This window comes from Balaenoptera physalus, assembly GCF_965194825.1.
Source record: "Balaenoptera physalus genome assembly, chromosome: 7".
In the NCBI taxonomy this organism is placed as follows: Eukaryota; Metazoa; Chordata; class Mammalia; order Artiodactyla; family Balaenopteridae; genus Balaenoptera; species Balaenoptera physalus.
The window spans coordinates 112,209,638-112,228,058 of NC_138886.1; the positions used below are offsets into that span (position 1 = coordinate 112,209,638).

General features: G+C 52.9%; 1 protein-coding gene across 7 annotated transcripts in view; it reads left to right on the forward strand.

Moving 5' to 3' along the window:
• Positions 1-18,405, forward strand: part of PTK2B (protein tyrosine kinase 2 beta) — a 130,390-nt gene extending 111,985 nt beyond the window's left edge. For 5 of the 7 annotated variants that reach the window (XM_082468845.1, XM_082468844.1, XM_082468843.1 and 2 more), the window contains 13 exons: positions 1,232-1,332; positions 1,512-1,601; positions 2,729-2,933; positions 5,804-5,912; positions 7,166-7,231; positions 7,870-7,995; positions 12,329-12,475; positions 12,693-12,728; positions 13,094-13,118; positions 14,542-14,588; positions 15,165-15,302; positions 15,562-15,642; positions 17,328-18,405. In XM_082468845.1, coding sequence (XP_082324971.1) covers positions 1,232-1,332; positions 1,512-1,601; positions 2,729-2,933; positions 5,804-5,912; positions 7,166-7,231; positions 7,870-7,995; positions 12,329-12,475; positions 12,693-12,728; positions 13,094-13,118; positions 14,542-14,588; positions 15,165-15,302; positions 15,562-15,642; positions 17,328-17,543 — 1,387 coding nt within the window. In that variant the 3' untranslated portion in view covers positions 17,544-18,405. The remainder of the gene's footprint in view (positions 1-1,231; positions 1,333-1,511; positions 1,602-2,728; positions 2,934-5,803; positions 5,913-7,165; positions 7,232-7,869; positions 7,996-12,328; positions 12,476-12,692; positions 12,729-13,093; positions 13,119-14,541; positions 14,589-15,164; positions 15,303-15,561; positions 15,643-17,327) is intronic. The other 2 variants (XM_082468848.1, XM_082468849.1) reach the window with 1 other exon arrangement.
• Positions 18,406-18,421: the final 16 nt, after the last annotated feature.

An 18,421-nucleotide genomic window follows, 5' to 3' on the forward strand; every position in this document is an offset into this window, starting at 1 on the left:
TGCCAAGACCAATCCTCCATCTGGCTGTGGAGCTTCTCCACCCGGCTTTGTCCCCATTCCCTGAAAGGAGGTCCCCACCATGGGGAACATGACCCCCTGGAGGAGACAGACGGGGTGCTCTCAGAGCCCTGGGGTGAGTGGGTGAATTCTTCATCCAAGCCCATCGACCTCAGATATGTGCCCGTAGGGGTGACACTACACAAAGCTATGTCGGGGGATATGAACATTCATTCATTCATTCACTCACTCATGCAACTAATATTATCGAGCTCCTACCGTGGGCCTCCAGCCACTGTCCTAGGCTCCGGGATGAAGTCATAATCAAAACAGACAAAAATCCCTTTCCTTGTGAAGCTCATCTTCTAGCATCTTCTAGAGTGAATAGTCATGGGGCAAAGGTGGTGAGATACTAGATTTGCAGCTTTGTGTGAAGCTGTCGTGCTTTGAAGTCATCTTTTCAATAATAAAGAAAAACGGTAGGGTGTGCAGCCTGCCCAGAGAAGCAGGAGACGAGCCAGTCTGGGGCTAGAAGTGATGCCGGGAGCGTGAGGTAACTGAGTCCGCGCGGGCCCCCGGGGGGTGAGAGCTCAGCCCTGGGCTGATGCTTTTCCCCACCGGCCAGCTGCTGGGCACGTTGCACCAGCTCTCTGCCCCGCTCTCCTCCTCTGTCCCGGGGTTCTGAGGGTCTCTGTGTCACGGCTCGGCTGTGTGTAGTCTTTGGAGGGTCCTGGCTAGCCCCGTGCTCCCTGGAAGTGAGCTGCGAGCGGCTGCTGGCATCACAGAACAAGAAGAGGTCAATTGTGACCAGGAGAGTGGTTGGGCTTCTTCCCTGAAGAGTCAGCAGGGTGACGGCATCTCTGGCGGAGGCGGAGGGGACAATACAGGCTGCAGGGCAGTGACTGGAGCAAGTCTGGGGAACCGAGACAGGCTTGGAGGCGGAGACGCGGGAGAAGGGGTGATGGAGACCGGGCTCAGCAACGAGATGGAGGGAGACGACCGGCATGTGTGTGGCAGGGGCGGTGGGCCAGCCGAGGCTCCCGCCTGAGCTGGGCTCCAGCCAGACGGCTCGTGGGTCCAGGAAGGACTGACTGACAGAAGCTGCCCGATTCTGCTCCGGAGGCCGGGGCCCTGAGGCTCTCTTCTCCTTTGCTTCTCTGTCCATCTGTCTGTCTGTCTGTCCCCCTGAAGCATTCTGAACCGACTCACCCGTGTCTTTGCCTCTTCCTTCCAGGGACATCGCTGTCCGGAACGTCCTGGTGGCCTCCCCTGAGTGTGTGAAGCTGGGGGACTTTGGCCTTTCCCGGTACATCGAGGATGAGGAGTATTACAAAGGTGAGGTGCAGGTGGTGTTACGGCCTTGTCCCCTGGAGGGGTCGCTGAAGCCAAAATCCCCCCAAAAGGTGACTGTTAGGCAAGCCCAGGCCAACAGTCTCTGGAGAATAGGCTGCATTTCTGGATAAATCTGGATCTCCTTCTCTAATAACTACTGTAAACCCTTTGTCCACCCAAAGCTTCTGTGACGCGTCTCCCCATCAAATGGATGTCCCCTGAGTCCATTAACTTCCGCCGCTTCACGACGGCCAGTGACGTCTGGATGTTTGGTGAGTGGACTTTCTGGAGGGCGTGGAAAAGCGTTCGATTCTCACCTCTGTGGCCAGGTTAAGAGGGGGCACAGGAAGCAGGGGTCTGGACCCGCAGGTCCTGTTTTGCTGCAGCCACTGAGAAGTCCCAGAAGTGGGGAGGCCAGTGGTGGGTCGGGGGTGACATGGGCTAAGGGCCAACCTGGGTTCATCTTCCCAGAAAAGGCTCTTGAGATGAGCATGTGCTCCACCAACCAGCCCCGGGACTAAGGTGGGCCACCCTGGAGGGGATCCTCAAAGGCAAAGCTGAGGTTTTCTCCGAGAACGAGGTGCAGGGTGAGGTGAAAGCCAAACCAGGTGACGGATGGACAGCCGCTTACAGAGCACACAGCCGTGTAGATTCTCCCTCTCAGGTCCCCAAAGCCAGCCCAGTAAAATCTCATTACTATTCTTCCCATTTTCCAGATGAGGAAACTGAGGCTCAGGCGAGTCAGGGGCTTGCCCGCGATCACATAGGCAGCAAGCATTGGTGCTAGGCTTTGAACACCAGCTTTCTTTCTTCTTTTTTTTTTTTAAATTAATTTCTACTGGAGTATAATTGCTTTACAATGTTGTGTTAGTTTCTGCTGTACAACAAAGTGAATCAGTTATACATCTACGTATATCCACTCTTTTTTAGTTTCCCTTCCCATCTAGGTCACCACAGAGCCCTGAGTAGTGTTCCCTGTGCTATACAGTAGGTTCTCATTAGCTATCTATTTTATACATAGTAGTGTATATATGTCCCAACTGACATATATACCAGCTTTCTGTTGGAGGTCCCACCCCCTCCTAAGAGGAGGCACTAGTGGTCCCAATGACGTGCCTTTGATGGTCCCCTCCTCATCCCACAGACCCTAACAGCTCCGTGTGGAAGGGGCCGGTGGGTGGGGGGATCAGTTCGCTCATGGATGCAGCTGATTGGTCCCTTGGTGGACCGCCATAGTGAGCAAGATCCCAGGGATGCTACAGGGGGCGCGGGGGAACGCAGGGCGGTTCCCGGCAGGCGCCGAGTGCGGACTGCCCGCTTGTTCCTGGGGAGGGTGGGCCGCCTCTCTAGGCAAGAGTCCCCCCAGCAGGGGCCCTGAGACCTCTCCTCCCGCCCTCAGCCGTGTGCATGTGGGAAATCCTGAGCTTTGGGAAGCAGCCCTTCTTCTGGCTGGAGAACAAGGATGTCATCGGGGTGCTCGAGAAGGGGGACCGGCTGCCCAAGCCTGACCTCTGCCCACCTGTTCTCTACACCCTCATGACCCGCTGCTGGGACTACGACCCCAGTGAGCGGCCCCGCTTCACTGAGCTCGTGTGCAGCCTCAGGTGAGCAAGGAGGCCGGAGGGGGGTGCAGGCCCAGGGCCCCTGAAGAGCAAGTCTCCTCTTCAGTAACGCTTACAGGTTTACAACATCCTTCCTTAAACAAGATGCAGCCGGCGTCCTGGTCCCCTCCGAGGGAGGAGGGAATTCAGGCTCAGCTGGTGACTCAGTGCCCAAGGCATGGTAGGTGGGGCTGGGACTTGCCCCGGGACCGCCCCCCCCCCATCCCGCCCCCTGGCCAGCGCAGCGCCTTGTGTTCCAGCGAAGTTAGCCCATCCTCCCAGCGGAGGAGGCCTTACAGAGGCTCAGTGCTGTGTGAAAGGCAGGAGGCTGAACCCGAGTTCACTGTCAGATATGAACTCAGAGACGCAGAGCTGGGGTCAGCCGCACCATCTCTGCATCTCTTAACCGTGAGCACAGGGCGTTGCTCCTAGCATGTGCCCAGAGAGTATATTTTAGGTTTGAACCCAAAGGCTGCATCAGACTTTCACTGCAGTGCCTGTGCTCTTTGCTGAGGTTTGGGGTGCATCTTACAGGCACCCAGCCTGGGCACGGGACCTGCTTCCCTGGCAGCACCGCTGTGCCTTTCCTCTGCCTCTGATTGTTCCCCCCAGACAGCAGGGAAAGGAGTGATTTTTGGCTGTGAAGCCAGTGACAAGGCGTCCCCTCTCCCTTCTGAATGAGGCACTGGTGGCCTGAGGGTCTGATCCTTCTCAGCTGCCCAAGAGCCATTACCCCCGGGTGCTGGGAGGTCCTTGGTGAAGGTTGCTGTTGGAGAGCCTTTTAGAGGGTACTCCTGTTTCCTTGGTGGCCCGCCTGCCACCAGTGCCCCCTTGGGTGGTCTGACTTCTTTTGGCATCCTTTAGGGCCAGGGTCAGCAAACTTTTTCTACGAAAGGTCAGACAATAAATATTTGTGGTTTTGCAGGCTATACAGTCTCTGTTGAAACTACTCAACTCTGCAGTAGCTCGGAAGCAGCCGAAGACGTTACATGAAATGAATGAGTGTAGCTGGGTTTCAGTGACACGTTATTTGTGGACACTGAAATTGGAATTTCATGTAATTTTGACATGTCCTAAAATATTTTTCTTCTTTTAATTTTTTTCAGTCGTTCAAACGTGTGAAAACCATACTTAGTTTAAAGCTACACAGAAATAGGCAGGGGACCGTATTTGGCCTTGTGGGCCTAGTTTGCTGGATCCTACATTAGGGAACCTAGTGTTTAATTAATGTTAAATACTGCAACTTTAAACACTGCTGTCAACATATGGGCATTTTTTTCGGAGAAAGAAAATAGCCCCCAGAAACTGCCTTGTGGGGAGGAGCCCCAGGGGGAGGCTGGGAACCCCAGGTCCAGGCAATGGGAAATATACTGCATTTGTTTGTGGGCAGGGCTCCAACACAGTCTGCAAGACCTCCAGCTTAGAAGGCCTCTCTGTTCCTGACTCTCCCCTCACTGATGCTCCTGATTAATTCTAGACTCATCTGTTGGTCCCTTATAAGGGAGATTTGAGAAGCCAAAGGGTTCCGGGAGAAAAGTGTTTGAAAGACGTAACTTGAGGGGGGGGCAGAAGCTCTGGGGTCACGGGGTCTTCATTCATTCTGGAGGCTTGAGACACATGGGGAGACTCTCTCATATGACCCTGATGACCCCAGGATACCTCCCTCAGGCCCAAGCCTGACGATCCTCCACTGGAGCTAAGAAAGGATTTCATGAGGTCTTCCAATCTTTGGGGGTAGGAAGAACCCTCTTAATGTTGAATTTTGAGAACTCTTCCATGTAACATACACTTTTAGAATCCACTGATTGACAGAACGCAGTAAGCCGTATAATGAATTTTTTATTGCACACAATATAATGCATATACATCTGAAAACACAATACCAAATATTATATATTTAGTAGTACTGTTAAAAATTATTAAAGAAGACAATTTAAGTGATACAGACAAACTTTATTTAACACTCCATGAAGTGGCAGTCTCCGTTCCCAAGGGCCAGAGTGCAAAATGGGGTGGAAGTCAGGACACTTTTATAGGATAAAGAATAAGGAACAAGGAAGAGAAAAATAGAGAATGAATAAAGAACAGGAAGTAAGTATAAAGCCCAGAGCTGGTTTGGCGTTGGGGTTGGCCAACTGGATGGTACTTTGTTTCTGGTCAAGCAGAGCATTTAGAGGGACACGAAAGTTATCTGCATTTTGGCTTGCTGATGTGACCCCCTTGGGCAGGAGCGGCTCCCTCTTGGGCTTAGACATTTATTTCAACAGTACATAATACTTGTCTACAGACAGTGCTTGGTACACATGTGAACATGTGGATTCATGGACCCCCTGTAATTATTCGAGTCCTCTGAGGTCTGTGATTCCCAGGTTGGGAACCACTGGATTGAGTTAAAAAGGCAAGAAGCATGCACTTAGCTAATCTGGGAGGGAATCCACAACCCTTTCCCATTAGCACACACCAGGAATGCATGGGTGGGAGGTTTAATGAAAAACAGGAGATGTAGAGCACGGGCCTCTGTCACGAGGTTCTCTGGGACATCAGAAATCTACACAGGTGATCAGTGCCAATAGGAGGGACGGGAGGGCAAGAGGCATGGCGACGTGGGCAGGAGACACACTCGCACTGTCCGGTGGGGCTAGGACTCGTTCTCCGAGGACTTTTCCCCACCCTGGACCCATTCCGTGATCCTCCCAGCCTCGGTGAGGGGGGCCGCAGCGTCCGTACTGCAGCCTGTCTCCGAGGGGTCTCCCCAGTGCATTCTGCAGAGGACATGGGAATGGGATCCGGACCGTGGTGGAGCACAGAGAGGAGCCCCCAGTAGCATTTTTGACCCTGTTTCTCTCTCCTTATCTGACCTGACTCCCCGGCAGTGACATTTATCAGATGGAGAAGGACGTCACCATAGAGCAGGAGAGGAACGCTCGCTACCGACCTCCCAAAATCTTGGAGCCCATGGCCTTCCAGGAACCCCCACCCAAGGTGAGCCAAGCCCTGGCCTCACTGGCCCCGTGAATCACAGCAGAGCTGGGCCCCTGTGCAGCCCCTCCCAGGCCTGGCTGCCTAACTCCCCTCACAGCGTAGGTAGGATCGCGCCCCTATGGTCCTCTCCGCCCTTCGACCCAACCATCCATCAGCACATCGGCAGATGGAATCTGAGACAGCAAGAGAGCAGGCACCTTGTGGGACGGCTGGAGCAGGGGCTCACCCTGGAAATATTTCCCTTGAGAGACTGGAGCACTTTTCCTTTTGGTGTTTTTACCCTTGAGAGTACATGATGGGGAGCATCCTTGGGCCCCTGAGGTCCGGCCTCCGATGTCCATGGCATCTCTGGGCACAGGAGCCAGTGCCCCGCTGCCCTGCTATTAGGTGGGTGGGTTGCGAGGGACCACGCCTGTAGTAGTCAGCTCGGGGTGCCATACAAAGCACCACAGACTGGGCGGCTTAAATAACAGACAGCGTGGAGGCTGGGAAGTCCAAGACCAAGGTGCTGGCAGGTTCCCGTCTGTTGAGAACTCTCTTCCTGGCTGGCAGATGGCCACCTTCTTGCACGTCCTCACACAGTGAGGAGAGCGAGCTCTGGTGTCATTATTATCATTATTGTTGTTGTTGTTATTATTAGGACACTAATCCCATCATAGGGGCCCTACCCTTGTTACCTCATCTGACCCTAATTACCTCCCAAAGGCCCCACCTCCAAATACCTTCACACTGGGGGTTAGGACTTCAACATATGAGGGGGGAGGGTGGGGGGGGGAGGGGCGACACTCAGTCCATAACAAATCCCTATGGGTGCAGGGCCTTTTTCACTGTCCCCTTGCCTGCTGTGCCCTGCACCTTCTCTCAGTCAGGCCCAGCTCAGTTTTCGTCCCCTCCGTGAAGCTTCTGTGGGTGCCTGAGCCTTCCATGACCCACCTCTGGATGTCTGTGGCGCTTGAGTGCTAATTTGGCAGGCACTCCCACATCCATAGAGGCTACACACAGAGATCAGTAACCCCTCCAATTAGCGGCAGCCCCCAGGAGGGCAGGGAGGCTGGCCGCTTTGTACCTTCCCATCACTCAGCAGGAACAGGTGCGCAGTTAGTGGACGCAGATGATTTTAGTGATAACTTTGTGCCCCATCTTCTTCATTCTGAACGAGCCCGACCTGTTTCCTACCTGATCTTCCCCTTGGTGAGCTGTGCTCACTCAAGGAGAGAGACAGGGACTGACTCATCTCTGTGTTCTGTCTCCAGCCCAGCCGGCCCAAGTACAGACCCCCTCCACAAACCAACCTTCTGGCACCCAAGCTGCAATTCCAGGTAAACATGTAACCAGAGGGCTGGGGAAGTTCAGGGCCATTCCTCATCTCAGTCCTTCCCGAAATTCCATCCTTGTGCCTTAGAGGAGCAGTAGTCACCTGCTCGGGCAATGGAGACGGGCTGCATTGGCTCTTCTTGGGTACCCAGAAAAGAATTAACATACCCTTTATGATGTTTAAACATACCGTTTTGTGATGTTTAAAATAGTGGGGTTTTTTTTAAGGTGTGTATTATATATACATATACATGTGGGTTAATCATATCTGTCAAATTTGTAACATGATGATGGAATGTAACTCTTTTCTGAAGAGTCCTGAAGGAGGAGACGTACTCAGTAGGTCAGTAACACACATGGACCCATGGTATGCACCACGTCACGGGGCGGGCTGTTGGATGGTAGAGAGACCACCGTGTCTGTGCTGACTTCTAGCCAAGAGCCGTGTATGTCGCTCCGCCGTGTCTCCCAAACGGGGCCAATGAAATGCCCACAACTTGTTCTTTATTAGCTCCTGGAGAGCAAGTCCTGTTTCTCCCATGGAGCTCTTGTATCGTTTCTTTGTGCTCGTGTTTGTAGCAGCTAATTGTCCACCTTCTTGCCTTGTCCCTGTGCCTGGTGCTTCTTTGCTTCTCCTGAATAGGTCCCTGAGGGTCTGTGTGCCAGCTCACCCACGCTCACCAGCCCTATGGAGTATCCATCTCCCGTAAACTCTCTGCACACCCCACCTCTCCACCGGCACAATGTCTTCAAGCGCCACAGCATGCGGGTAAGAGGGCTCTGCATGCTGGGTCCCAGCCAGGACCGAAGAGGCTGATAGAGGGAGGTACCTGGGATACCGGGAACCCCACGTCCTCGGGCTCAGGAGGTGCCGTCCATGTACCAGTCAGGCCACTGAGGGGCTCTGTGACTCCCTCTCCTCTGCAAGCACATCAGAGTTAAGGGGCCAGGCCAGGTGCTGCTCTTGAGGACACCAGCTGGACCCAGACCTGCCCCATCCCTACTCTGGTACTGTGGCGAAGGATGTAAAATCTCGCCCCTTCCTTCAGCCCTGGCGATTGTGTGAAAGCTCGCTCATGGGAAGAGGGCAATCAAGCCTGATGGTGCCAGAAAAGTAAAAGATCCTGGAGGTTCCGCCCCGCTCTGCCCTTCCTGTCTGATTGTTGTGGTTGCTCAATCTCTCCTCGGTCAAAGGAAAGGCTTCCTTATGGCTGCCACTCCTGCTGCTTTGTAAAAGTTGCTGCTGTACGAGAAGGAGCTTGGGGGCTAGTGTGGGGCTAAGCCACACCCTCCCCAGTCACCTCTTTATTTTCAGCTGCCAATGAGGCCCTGAGTATTTTGTGGACTAGCTTCTAATTGTCAAGTCTTGTTAAAAAAAAAAAAAAAAAAAAAAAAAAAGCACCTTTGCCTGTCCACTTCTAACTTGCCCTCACCCATCTTCTCCTTCAATACAAATGGTCCCTGTGGTCAGTTGCCATGAGCACTTGATATATTTTACCAAACGGAGTCTTGATATGTGACATAACAGACTAAAACCCTTCTTATTTTAGCTCTAACTCCATTACCATGCCTGATATTTCAGACTCAGTATATAAGACTCTAAAAATTGAGGGGAAGCTACATTTCTATTATAATACATTTACAAAATGTAGGAAAGTATGTTGAGATATCCTGTGCCATTACTCTTAATTTAGTAAAACTTTGAAATGATTAAGATAATTTCGAATTCTAGGCAGTGAGATCTTAGTGGAATCAATATTCCCCTGACCTAGCTCATTTTTCTCTTTTACATTAATGTAACCAATTTATATCTTAGCATATACTTAACGATAATAAAACTGCATTTTTAAGCATGTACTATCATTTAGGCAGTGTTCAATTCCTCCACTCTCCTGCCCTTGACTCTTTATTCATAATTAGTTGAGTTTTAGTGAGATTGGCTTTAAAATGTGTCCTTTCGGTAAGAAGGTATTTTGTACATTTGAGGGACGGTACTGCCTTTTTCTAATCCCTGATTCACCATAAGGACTTTGTTCAGTTCCGTAAAGACAGACTGTGTGGCAGGAAAAGAAGACCTTTTCTGTCAGGGGTTTAGAAGTACTTGCCATAAGGAAAGTCTGCCTAAAAGAACATAATGAGCATTTCTTAAAATAAGCCAAAAAAAAAAAAGTTAAAAACATAAACTCCATTTTATGGTATACATCAGAAACATCGAGAAAGCCTCTTCCAGGTAGAATGCTGAAAAGGTATAATAGGCTCCCTGCAAAGCGTTTGAAAGCATTTAACAAAAATCAGAGATTTTTGTTCCCACAAAAACAATTTTTCTATTGACTAAGTCTATTGCTTGACTCATCTGAGAATCTGTGGGATTCCATACCAGAGTCAGGATGGCAGCAATCTCCCTCTTGAAGACCTCACAATTGAGGTTTAAAATAATAATAGAATTCAATAAACAGCACCTTTTTTAAGGGACACTTTGCTGGGCTCTGTCCTAGGTTCTGAAGGGAGAACTGCCTTCAGTGAGCTTACCATCAGCCAGAAGGAACAGGGCAGACGCATACGTGCCTGAAATGCAAACCAGAAAGCTGTGAGTGGCACACAGAGGTACAGTGAAAGTGCAGTGAGAGTTCAGAGGGAAAAACAACCCTTTCCAGCTTCTTTTTTGCAGCTGGGCCTCAGTAGATGGGGAAGATTTGGAGGGGAAAATACTGGGATGCAGGGGATGAAGGAGGCAGAAGCATCAGTTGGAGCCAAGATTGAGTGATGGGAAACCATAGGATGAGTGCAGGAGCTGTTTGTCGAGAACAAGGAAGGTGCGTGTGGAGGCAGAAATAAGACTGGCAGCATGGGGGGTAGCCAACTTATAAAAGGTGTCAAAGCTTATCAGAGTCTTTTTAAAACACCACAAGGACCTGATTTCTCTTAAAAATGACCAGCAATGTAAGCATTCATTGCCAGATAAGAACACCTGAGGTATACTTCAGACAAGTAAGCCCTGAAGAGGTCCAATTTAAAAAAAAAAAAAAAAAAAAATCATTCGCTCTTTGAGTTTTATGAGACAATTGGAAGACATAAGAACACATCTACCAATACATGTTAAAATATTTGGTAAGGTGGTGATCAGGCCTGGCACATACTAGACATTTGAGCGGTAGGAATCTTCTTTTGGCAATTACAAAACTACATAGTGTTTTCTTGAGTCTGGCAACTCCTTCTGCCGGTATTTACTCTAGTCTTCCTCAGTCCGTACATTTTTCTTATACCTGGAGATTCCTAACTCTATCTTCAGAATGTCTGACACTTAGTTTCTATTTGTCACTATTTGTCAATAGCCTACGGTAGACATGCCATTGTGTTTGCAGGTGTTGGCATTTAACTGAGGATATTTACAGCCTTAAAATCCCCTCATTTGGGGGCATCAGCTGTTGTGAAGTAAATCTTATTTATTTTTATCAATTCTATGATTATGAAATACTCTTATGTTCTGAAATTTGCTTTACTAAAATAAGATCTAACTCAGTAGCTCTCAACTCCAAGGGGACATTTGGTGACATCTGGAGACATTTTTGTTAAACAACTGGGGAGGTGCTGTAGGCGTCTAGAGGGTGGCGTTGCTGTAAGCATCCTAGAGGGTACAGGAAATCTTCCCCCCAATAGTGAATTATCTGGCCCCAATGTTAATTGTGCTGAGGTTGAGAAACCCCAGTCTACTATTGGTTACTTGGACCCATGAGAACAGGGACACTGCATATTTAACCATCACTGCCCTCCCAGCACCCAGCTCCATCCCTGCCACATAGTAGCTGCTTAATAAACAGTTATTGAATAGAGTAACGAACAAAGAATATTTCAGCAAGAAAATAAACTTATGAGGAGAAGTATTGTTAGAAACTGAGAGCAGTAATTGTAGCTGAACAAGCCTAGGAGAAACATACCAATGTAACTATTTTCAAACTGTGTGTTATATTCAAGTGTGTTTTAGAGACTTTGGTGGGATAATCTTTTTTAGAGGCTTGGCAGAGACTATGCCTTGCTAAAGTAGACTGAGAGTAATTTTTAGCATTTTATGTAAGTGACTTGTATGTAAACTGGCCAGTTCAAAGGAAAGAATCTTAGTGGCTTGCCAACCTGAATGTCATGGAAAGGCCACATGCGCCTGGCAAAGGCTGCCCCAGGATTTATGCAATCAAAAGAATGCCAATAACACTCCTATGTCCAGGAGACCCAAGTAATCTTGTGCAGCAGAAAAAAAGCAAGCCAGTTTAAAGGGACTGAGCAGATATTTATATAAATGAACCCTGGGGAAGATTGAGGGAAGAGAATTAATAGGAAAACATGCAACACCTTCTGTTTAAGAAATAGTAGGTAGAACTATGAATAGATCCAAAGCCCCACACGAGTTAAAACAGGGTTAGATTCATAAAGCTGGGGAGAGGAAGCATTTATTGCGTATCTATAGATCCTTATTTCTTTAAATTTTGCTCTTCACTTTATCTCTTAGCTCATGCATCTGTTTTAACCTTTGGTTAAACAACCCAAGCTACTTTCTTAATCAAGAGTCTGTTCTAATAAAGAGGCATGATCGTGGGTGCGTGCTGTGCTTCCACCTCCTCTCAGCTGCCACCCGACTGTGGACAGCTCTGGGGAAATCACACCACTGCTCCTCAAAGCCTCCAGACCTGCCACCGCGGTCTTAGGTGGCGATAAGCGCCCAAGGCTTCCCAGAGGGCTGGCTTTGCATTTCCAACTGTACTAAGTGACAGCAGCCATGACAAATGCCAACTGAGAAAATACTATTAGGACAGCTATTTGAAAATAAAATGGTAGTGACAGATCATGTGATCGTTTGAAAACAATGCCTGTTAAACTATGTGCGCTTGGGTTCGGCATTTCACTGACACACAGGCGTGTGTTCGCGGCTGACGGACCCACAAATGACTGTCTGCGTAGATGGCTGCAGATTTAAGGACCACTTTACAAGAAAAAGGCAGCCGGTGAGGCCAAGGCGTGTGGCTCCCACAAGGCTGTTCGGAGGGTTGTCCCTCCTGGGTGTGGGGACTGGACTGACCGTGTCCTCTCCTGTCTCCCCGCTGTCCTCCCAGGAGGAGGACTTCGTCCGACCCAGCAGCCGAGAGGAGGCCCAGCAGCTGTGGGAGGCCGAGAGGGTGAAGATGCGGCAGCTCCTAGCCAAGCAGCAGAGGCAGATGGTGGAGGACTACCAGTGGCTGAGGCAGGAGGAGAGATCCCTGGTGAGCGGCCGCTGCGCCCGGGGGAAGGGGCACATTCCCCGCAGTGCCGCTGGACCGTTCTGATAACCGCGCTCCCCTGGGAGAGATGTGCAGGCCGCCGTGTCACTTTGTGTCCCCTGTCGCCTCCCCAGCTGGCTAGAGCGAGCGCTCTCCGTGCATCCTCGGGGGCTTTAGTTCTAGAATTCTAAGTCACCTGCTTTGGTTTCCTCCTCTGCAGGACCCCATGGTTTACATGAATGACACGTCCCCGTTGGTAAGTCACCGGAAGAGGTCCCTGCCTTAGGGGGAAGGCCTGGGAGGGCCTGGCAGTCAGCGGGACCCCGGCTCCAGGCCTGCCCATCTCTCCCTTTCTGCCTGTCACCTCGGGAGCGCGTCTTTCCCCTTCACTCTGGTCTCCACAGGCCCCTTCCCTGAGCTCGCACTTGAGCTGCACCCTTAGCGCCGCCTTCCTCGGCCACAGGGCCCCCAGGTCGCTTCCGGTCAGGAGCTCCCCAGGTCCTCCTGCAGCTATGATCTCTAAAGCTCTAAATGGACACCTGGGGGTGGGGAACAGGCCAAGGAGGGACGTGGGTGGTCCCAGAGCCGCATCAGTGACCTGTTCTCTTTCCTTCCTTCCAGACCCCAGAGAAGGAGGTCGGCTACAGTAAGTGTGAGCGCCCTTCCTCTTGGCGGGAATTTCCTCTTCACACCTTGGGAGCAGCCGCCATCCCTGCCCAGGGCAGAGAGCGGCAAAGGGAGCGTGTTTGCAGTTGGAAGAAACGTCTGCCCTGTTTGAGTTCAGAACGTGCAGGGAAGCGCAGTTTGGGAGTTGATATCCACCACCTCCCACCCTCCACCCCACCCCGGTCCCCCTCCGTATGCCGCCCCTGTTCCCACCTCTCTGGGTGGCTGCATTTATTTGGAGGAGTTGGTGATCCTTCCTTTCTCCCACACTCCGTTGGAGGCTCTAAAGTAGCTCCACCCGTCTCTCCCAGGCGATGCTCCTCCCCAGGCCCCAGGGACAGAAGAGAGAAAGAGGGCGGGGCCCACTGAGCTCGCAGGGTCTTTCCTGGAGCCTAAAGACCCTCTGCTGCAGGCTGGCCGGGTGGAGATGGCAGTGAGCCAGGCTCTTCATCACCATGGTTGGGGGGGGGGACTGATGACAATGGTGATGGTGATGGTGACGATGGCAGCGACCAATGACAATGACAAGCACTGGCCCAAGGTGCTGAAAAATGTCAACTTGTTTAATCCCACAGCAGTCCTTCCTATATGACAGGTACAATTTATTACGATGCCCATTTTACAAGGGACATGAAACAGGCACAGGAAGGTCAAGTGACTTACCCATAGTGATTAGCAGAGCTAACGATTAGTGATTAGCAGAGCTCAGATCTGCTCAGATTTGAGCTCAGGCAGTCTGGCTCCTGCAGGGTCCCTTCTGAGCGAACCCTCCCTTTTGACAGAAGACAGTTAAGGGCCTGGGACTGTCAGTAAGCTGCCCCAGGTCACCCAGCTCCCTGGTGGTAGAGGTGAGAGTGGACCCAAGTCTTCTGACGTCTACTTCAGGCAGCTCCACGGGGCTTGTGTGTGCCTTTGCTCATCAGAGTGGAGAGAAAATAGCATGCTGCTTCTACAAGTTCACTTCCTTGACCCCCCAAATGGTCAAAGCAGACAAGAGGGAAGCCTCACAAATCTACTGCACAGCGGCTGTTGCACCTGGGTGGGGCTTCACGGACTCCTGCTGCCTGCAGAGTGGGCTTCTCCCTCATGACTGTCAAGGTCAGGGTGTCAGGGCCCAGGGTGCAGCAGCCCCGAGGCTGGAACACCCCCTGCCGTCACTCCATCTCTGCGTGACTTTGGCTTTTTCTGTCTTTGAAATGGACAATAGTGCTTGTCCCTGACTACAGAGGACCAGGGAGGCCAGAGGTTATTTTCCCCGCCATCGTCCTGGGATTTGGGTTTCATTTCCCCGGGTCTCCTGGTAGTAGTGGAGAGGGGCTTTGCTGGGTTCTCAGCAGGTACTAAGGGAGGGGTCGGGGTGCTGAGAACACCCTGCGCTCACTGTGCCCCCTCCCCCCTTGCAGCGGAGTTCACGGGCCCCCCAGAGAAGCCACCGAGGCTGGGCGCGCAGGTACGTGCTGGGTCTGCTGAAGCTGGCCTTGTCTAAGGCCACACAGCTAATTCATAAAAAAGCAAAGGGAAGACCAGTGCCCTGTCTCCCGTGCCCCCTCCCTGACCTGGAGGAAAGCTCACTGGTCCAGCCCGAGGAGCAGGAGGTGTGGCCCGCCTCCCTTTCTCGAGCTGCGCTTTGGCTCCCGGCACCCACGTGGTTCTGGGGCCGATGCTGGTTGCTTCACTCTGGAACAGCAGTTCTCAGCCTTGGTTACCCATTAGAATCCTCTGACAAGCTTTGAAACCACGTGGCCCCCAGGCCCAGGTGATGGTTCAGTTGGTCTGGTGTGAGGCCGGCCACCAGTATTTTTTTAAGACTCCCAGGCAGACTCTAATGTGAGAACCACTGCCCTGGAAGCAGAAGGGAGGGAGGCACCCCCAGGACAGGGCGCTGCTATTTCGGAGAAGAGTCTTCACCAGTTGGGCTGGTGGCTGAGTTGGCACCGGTAGTGCCTGCCCAGGAAAGAATGTCTGTGTCCGCCTGACTCGCCACCCTCCCCTCGGGCCCTCTGCTTCTCTTCCCCCGACGGCACAGTCCATCCAGCCCACAGCCAACCTGGACCGGACCGACGACCTGGTGTACCTCAACGTCATGGAGCTGGTGCGGGCTGTGCTGGATCTCAAGAATGAGCTCTGCCAGCTGCCCCCCGAGGGCTACGTGGTGGTGGTGAAGGTGAGAGGCGGGGCGGAGCCATGGCCGGGGAGAGGCGGGCTGCTCAGCCCTGGAAGGGAGGGGGAGGGGCCGAGCATCCCAGGCTGCCGGGTAGGTGCCTCTCCCAGGAAGACCCCCATTAGAGCCAGGGGGTCAAAGGGAATCTAGTCCCAGGTAGCCTCGGAAGGCAGGCACCATCCCAGCAGGGCTCTTCCCAAGGGAGACGTGGCTTTCTCAAAAAAAGCAAAGCTGACGGTCGCCCCGCCCCTTTCTCTCCCAGAACGTGGGCCTGACGCTGCGGAAGCTCATCGGGAGTGTGGACGACCTCCTGCCCTCCTTGCCGTCGTCTTCGCGGACAGAGGTGAGTGTCCTCGTGCCAGTCGGTGCCATCAGCTGTCACTTGCCCCCTTCACCTGCGCCAGCTGTGTTTCGCACAGGAGACTCAGAAGGGCCGCCTGGGGCAGCCTCATCTGCGCTGGGAGCCGCCAGCGGATGGCTCTGCACGGCATATCTGGGAAGGCACCACAAGGGGGCGGAGTTGGCACCCGGGGACCCGGCCGGCTTCCTAGGGCGAATTTCCTAGTTTAGGTCTCAGATGGTTGTGGTGACTTCTTATTGCGTGAGGACATGCAAAGGATGACACACCCTCCTTTTTACCGCCCCCTGTGATTCTTTGCCTAGTACCCACCATACTAAGGTCAAGGTGAGTGCGTCATGGAAATAGCCGTTAAGGTTTCTTCAATTGATCATTTAATCGATTTTCTTTATTTAAGTGAGAAACAATCACTGAAAACCAAAATGGGAGTGTTGGTGCTCTAACTTGAGATGGTCCCAGTGGTAGGCAGAGTGATGCCCCCTAAGATGTCTACATCCTCAGAACCTGTGACTATGTGACCTTACATGACAAAAGGGACTTTGCAGATGGGATTAAGTGAAGGATCTTGAGATTATCCAAGTGGGTCCAATGTAGTCACAAGGGTCCTTGTAAGAGGGAGGTGGAAGCAGAGGTCTTATGAGTCAGAGAAGGAGATGTGATGATAGAAGCAGAGGTTGGAATGATGCCACTGCTGGAAAGATCTGCAAGCCAAGGAAGGCAGCAGCCTTTCAAAGCTGCAAAAGGCAGGGAACAGATTCTCCCCTCGAGCCTGCAGAAGGAACGCAGCCCAGCCGTCACCTTGACATTAGCCCCATGGGACCCATTCCAGACTTCTGACCTCCAGAACTGTAAGAGAATAAACGTGCGTTGTTTTAAGCCACGGCGTTTGTGGTAATTTGTTACTGCAGAACTGGAAACTGAGGCTGTGCCTCTGAACATGTGTTGGTTTTCTGTCTGGAAACCAGCCACAGGCTCCAGCAGAACACCACACCCCCTGCCAGGCTGTAGCTTGACCCACCATCTCCCAGTGGTCAGCAATGTGACACAGGTGACCACTGCATCCCACCACTGTCCCCACTGTGACCACGCATAGGGCAGGAGAGTCTGGGCATTTCCCGGGCTCCCTCTGGGTGGCACCAAGAACCCAGAGGAGCCCCTGCCCAGGCTGTCCTGTCCGGCTTGAGAGCGCCAGTCATTCATTTCACTTGATAACTATCTCTTGAGCGCCAAGTATATGTTCAGCAGTGCACTAGGCATGGGGATATGGCGGTAAATAAAACCCTACAGCCCAAACCGCTGTCCCTGATCTCTTGATTTGATGGCAGACAGTTAACAAATGAGTGAATGCACTTGACCCCTGACCATTCACTCCACGTCGGGCCAGCACGAGGGCATGATGGCACAAAGGGAGGGTCTCTGGGGCTGGATCGGAGGGGGCTGGCGTAGGCGGGCTGGGGCCTGGGGTGCCCGCAGTGTCTGTCCTTGCCGACCTGGCCCCCAGCCCGCACTGGCCTTGGATTCAGCCCAAGCCTGGATCAGACCCGCCCCCCAGAGAACGTCCGACTTCCTGGGCCAGCGCCAGGTGGACTCCCGTGTGGCTTCCCCATCCTCCCGGCCTGCACGTCGCAGCCCCTCATGGTCCCAGCCCCTCCCGTGTGCTCTTCTTACAGATCGAGGGGACCCAGAAACTGCTCAACAAGGACCTGGCGGAGCTCATCAATAAGATGCGACTGGCGCAGCAAAACGCCGTGACCTCCCTGAGTGAGGAGTGCAAACGGCAGATGCTCACCGCCTCCCACACGCTGGCTGTGGATGCCAAGAACCTGCTGGACGCCGTGGACCAGGCCAAGGTTCTGGCCAACCTGGCCCAGCCGCTGGCAGAGTGAAGAGGGCAACGCCCCCCGCCTGCGTCTCCGCCCCCGCCCGCCGTGTCCCTCCCTGCCCCGGCCCCTGCCTGACCTTCGGTCCTGTGGGTCCCCCCCGGGGGGGTGCAGGCGAGGAGAGTCCTTCTTCCCCTGCCATTTTGCACGTCCCCTCTCCCCACCCCGCCCTCAGACTGTGCTGCTCAGGCCGAAGCTGGACAGAGGTGACTCGGGGCCGCAGACGGCAGGGGGTGACAAAGAGGGCTCAGAGGGAGCGGGGCCGCTGTCCGCCAGCCGCTGCTGCCTGGCCTGAGGGGGTCACGCGGGGGCCCCTTGCGGCCACGCCGGCTTTACGCCTCGTGTAAAGGGCAGCGGGGAACCAAGCTCTTCCTTCTCCTTCCTCCCCCGCCCACGGAGCCCCGCCCCACGCCGTGCACAGAGGGAGGGGCCGGGAGGGGCCGGGAGGGGCTCTCGCTGGGGAGGCGGGCGGCTGGTGCCGTGAGGGATGGAGCTGGCTTTCTTGTACAGTGTATAGTGGAATTTATTTAATGTGCGTTTGGTCTGGACTGGCAGCCGTGTGTCCCCCTGAGGGGAGACCTGGGACAGTCCAGGGACAAGCTACTGGGAGTCGGGACACAGGCGACTGTGTTGTCCACGCGCCAAGAGGGGAGAAGGGGAGAGACGAGGCCAAACTGGACTGGGGCGCGACCCGCATTCCTCGCCCCCTTTCCCTTCTTCCCTCCCTGGCCCCTTCCTTCTCTTTTCTTACTTGTCTTCTCTCCCGCTTTCTCATCCACTCCCTCCCTCCCGTTCTTGTGTTTGTGCAGAACACTCTTTTACCTTCTTTCTATTTGACTTGTGGATGAATTAAAATTGTACCATTTGCTTTGTGGTTTGATTGT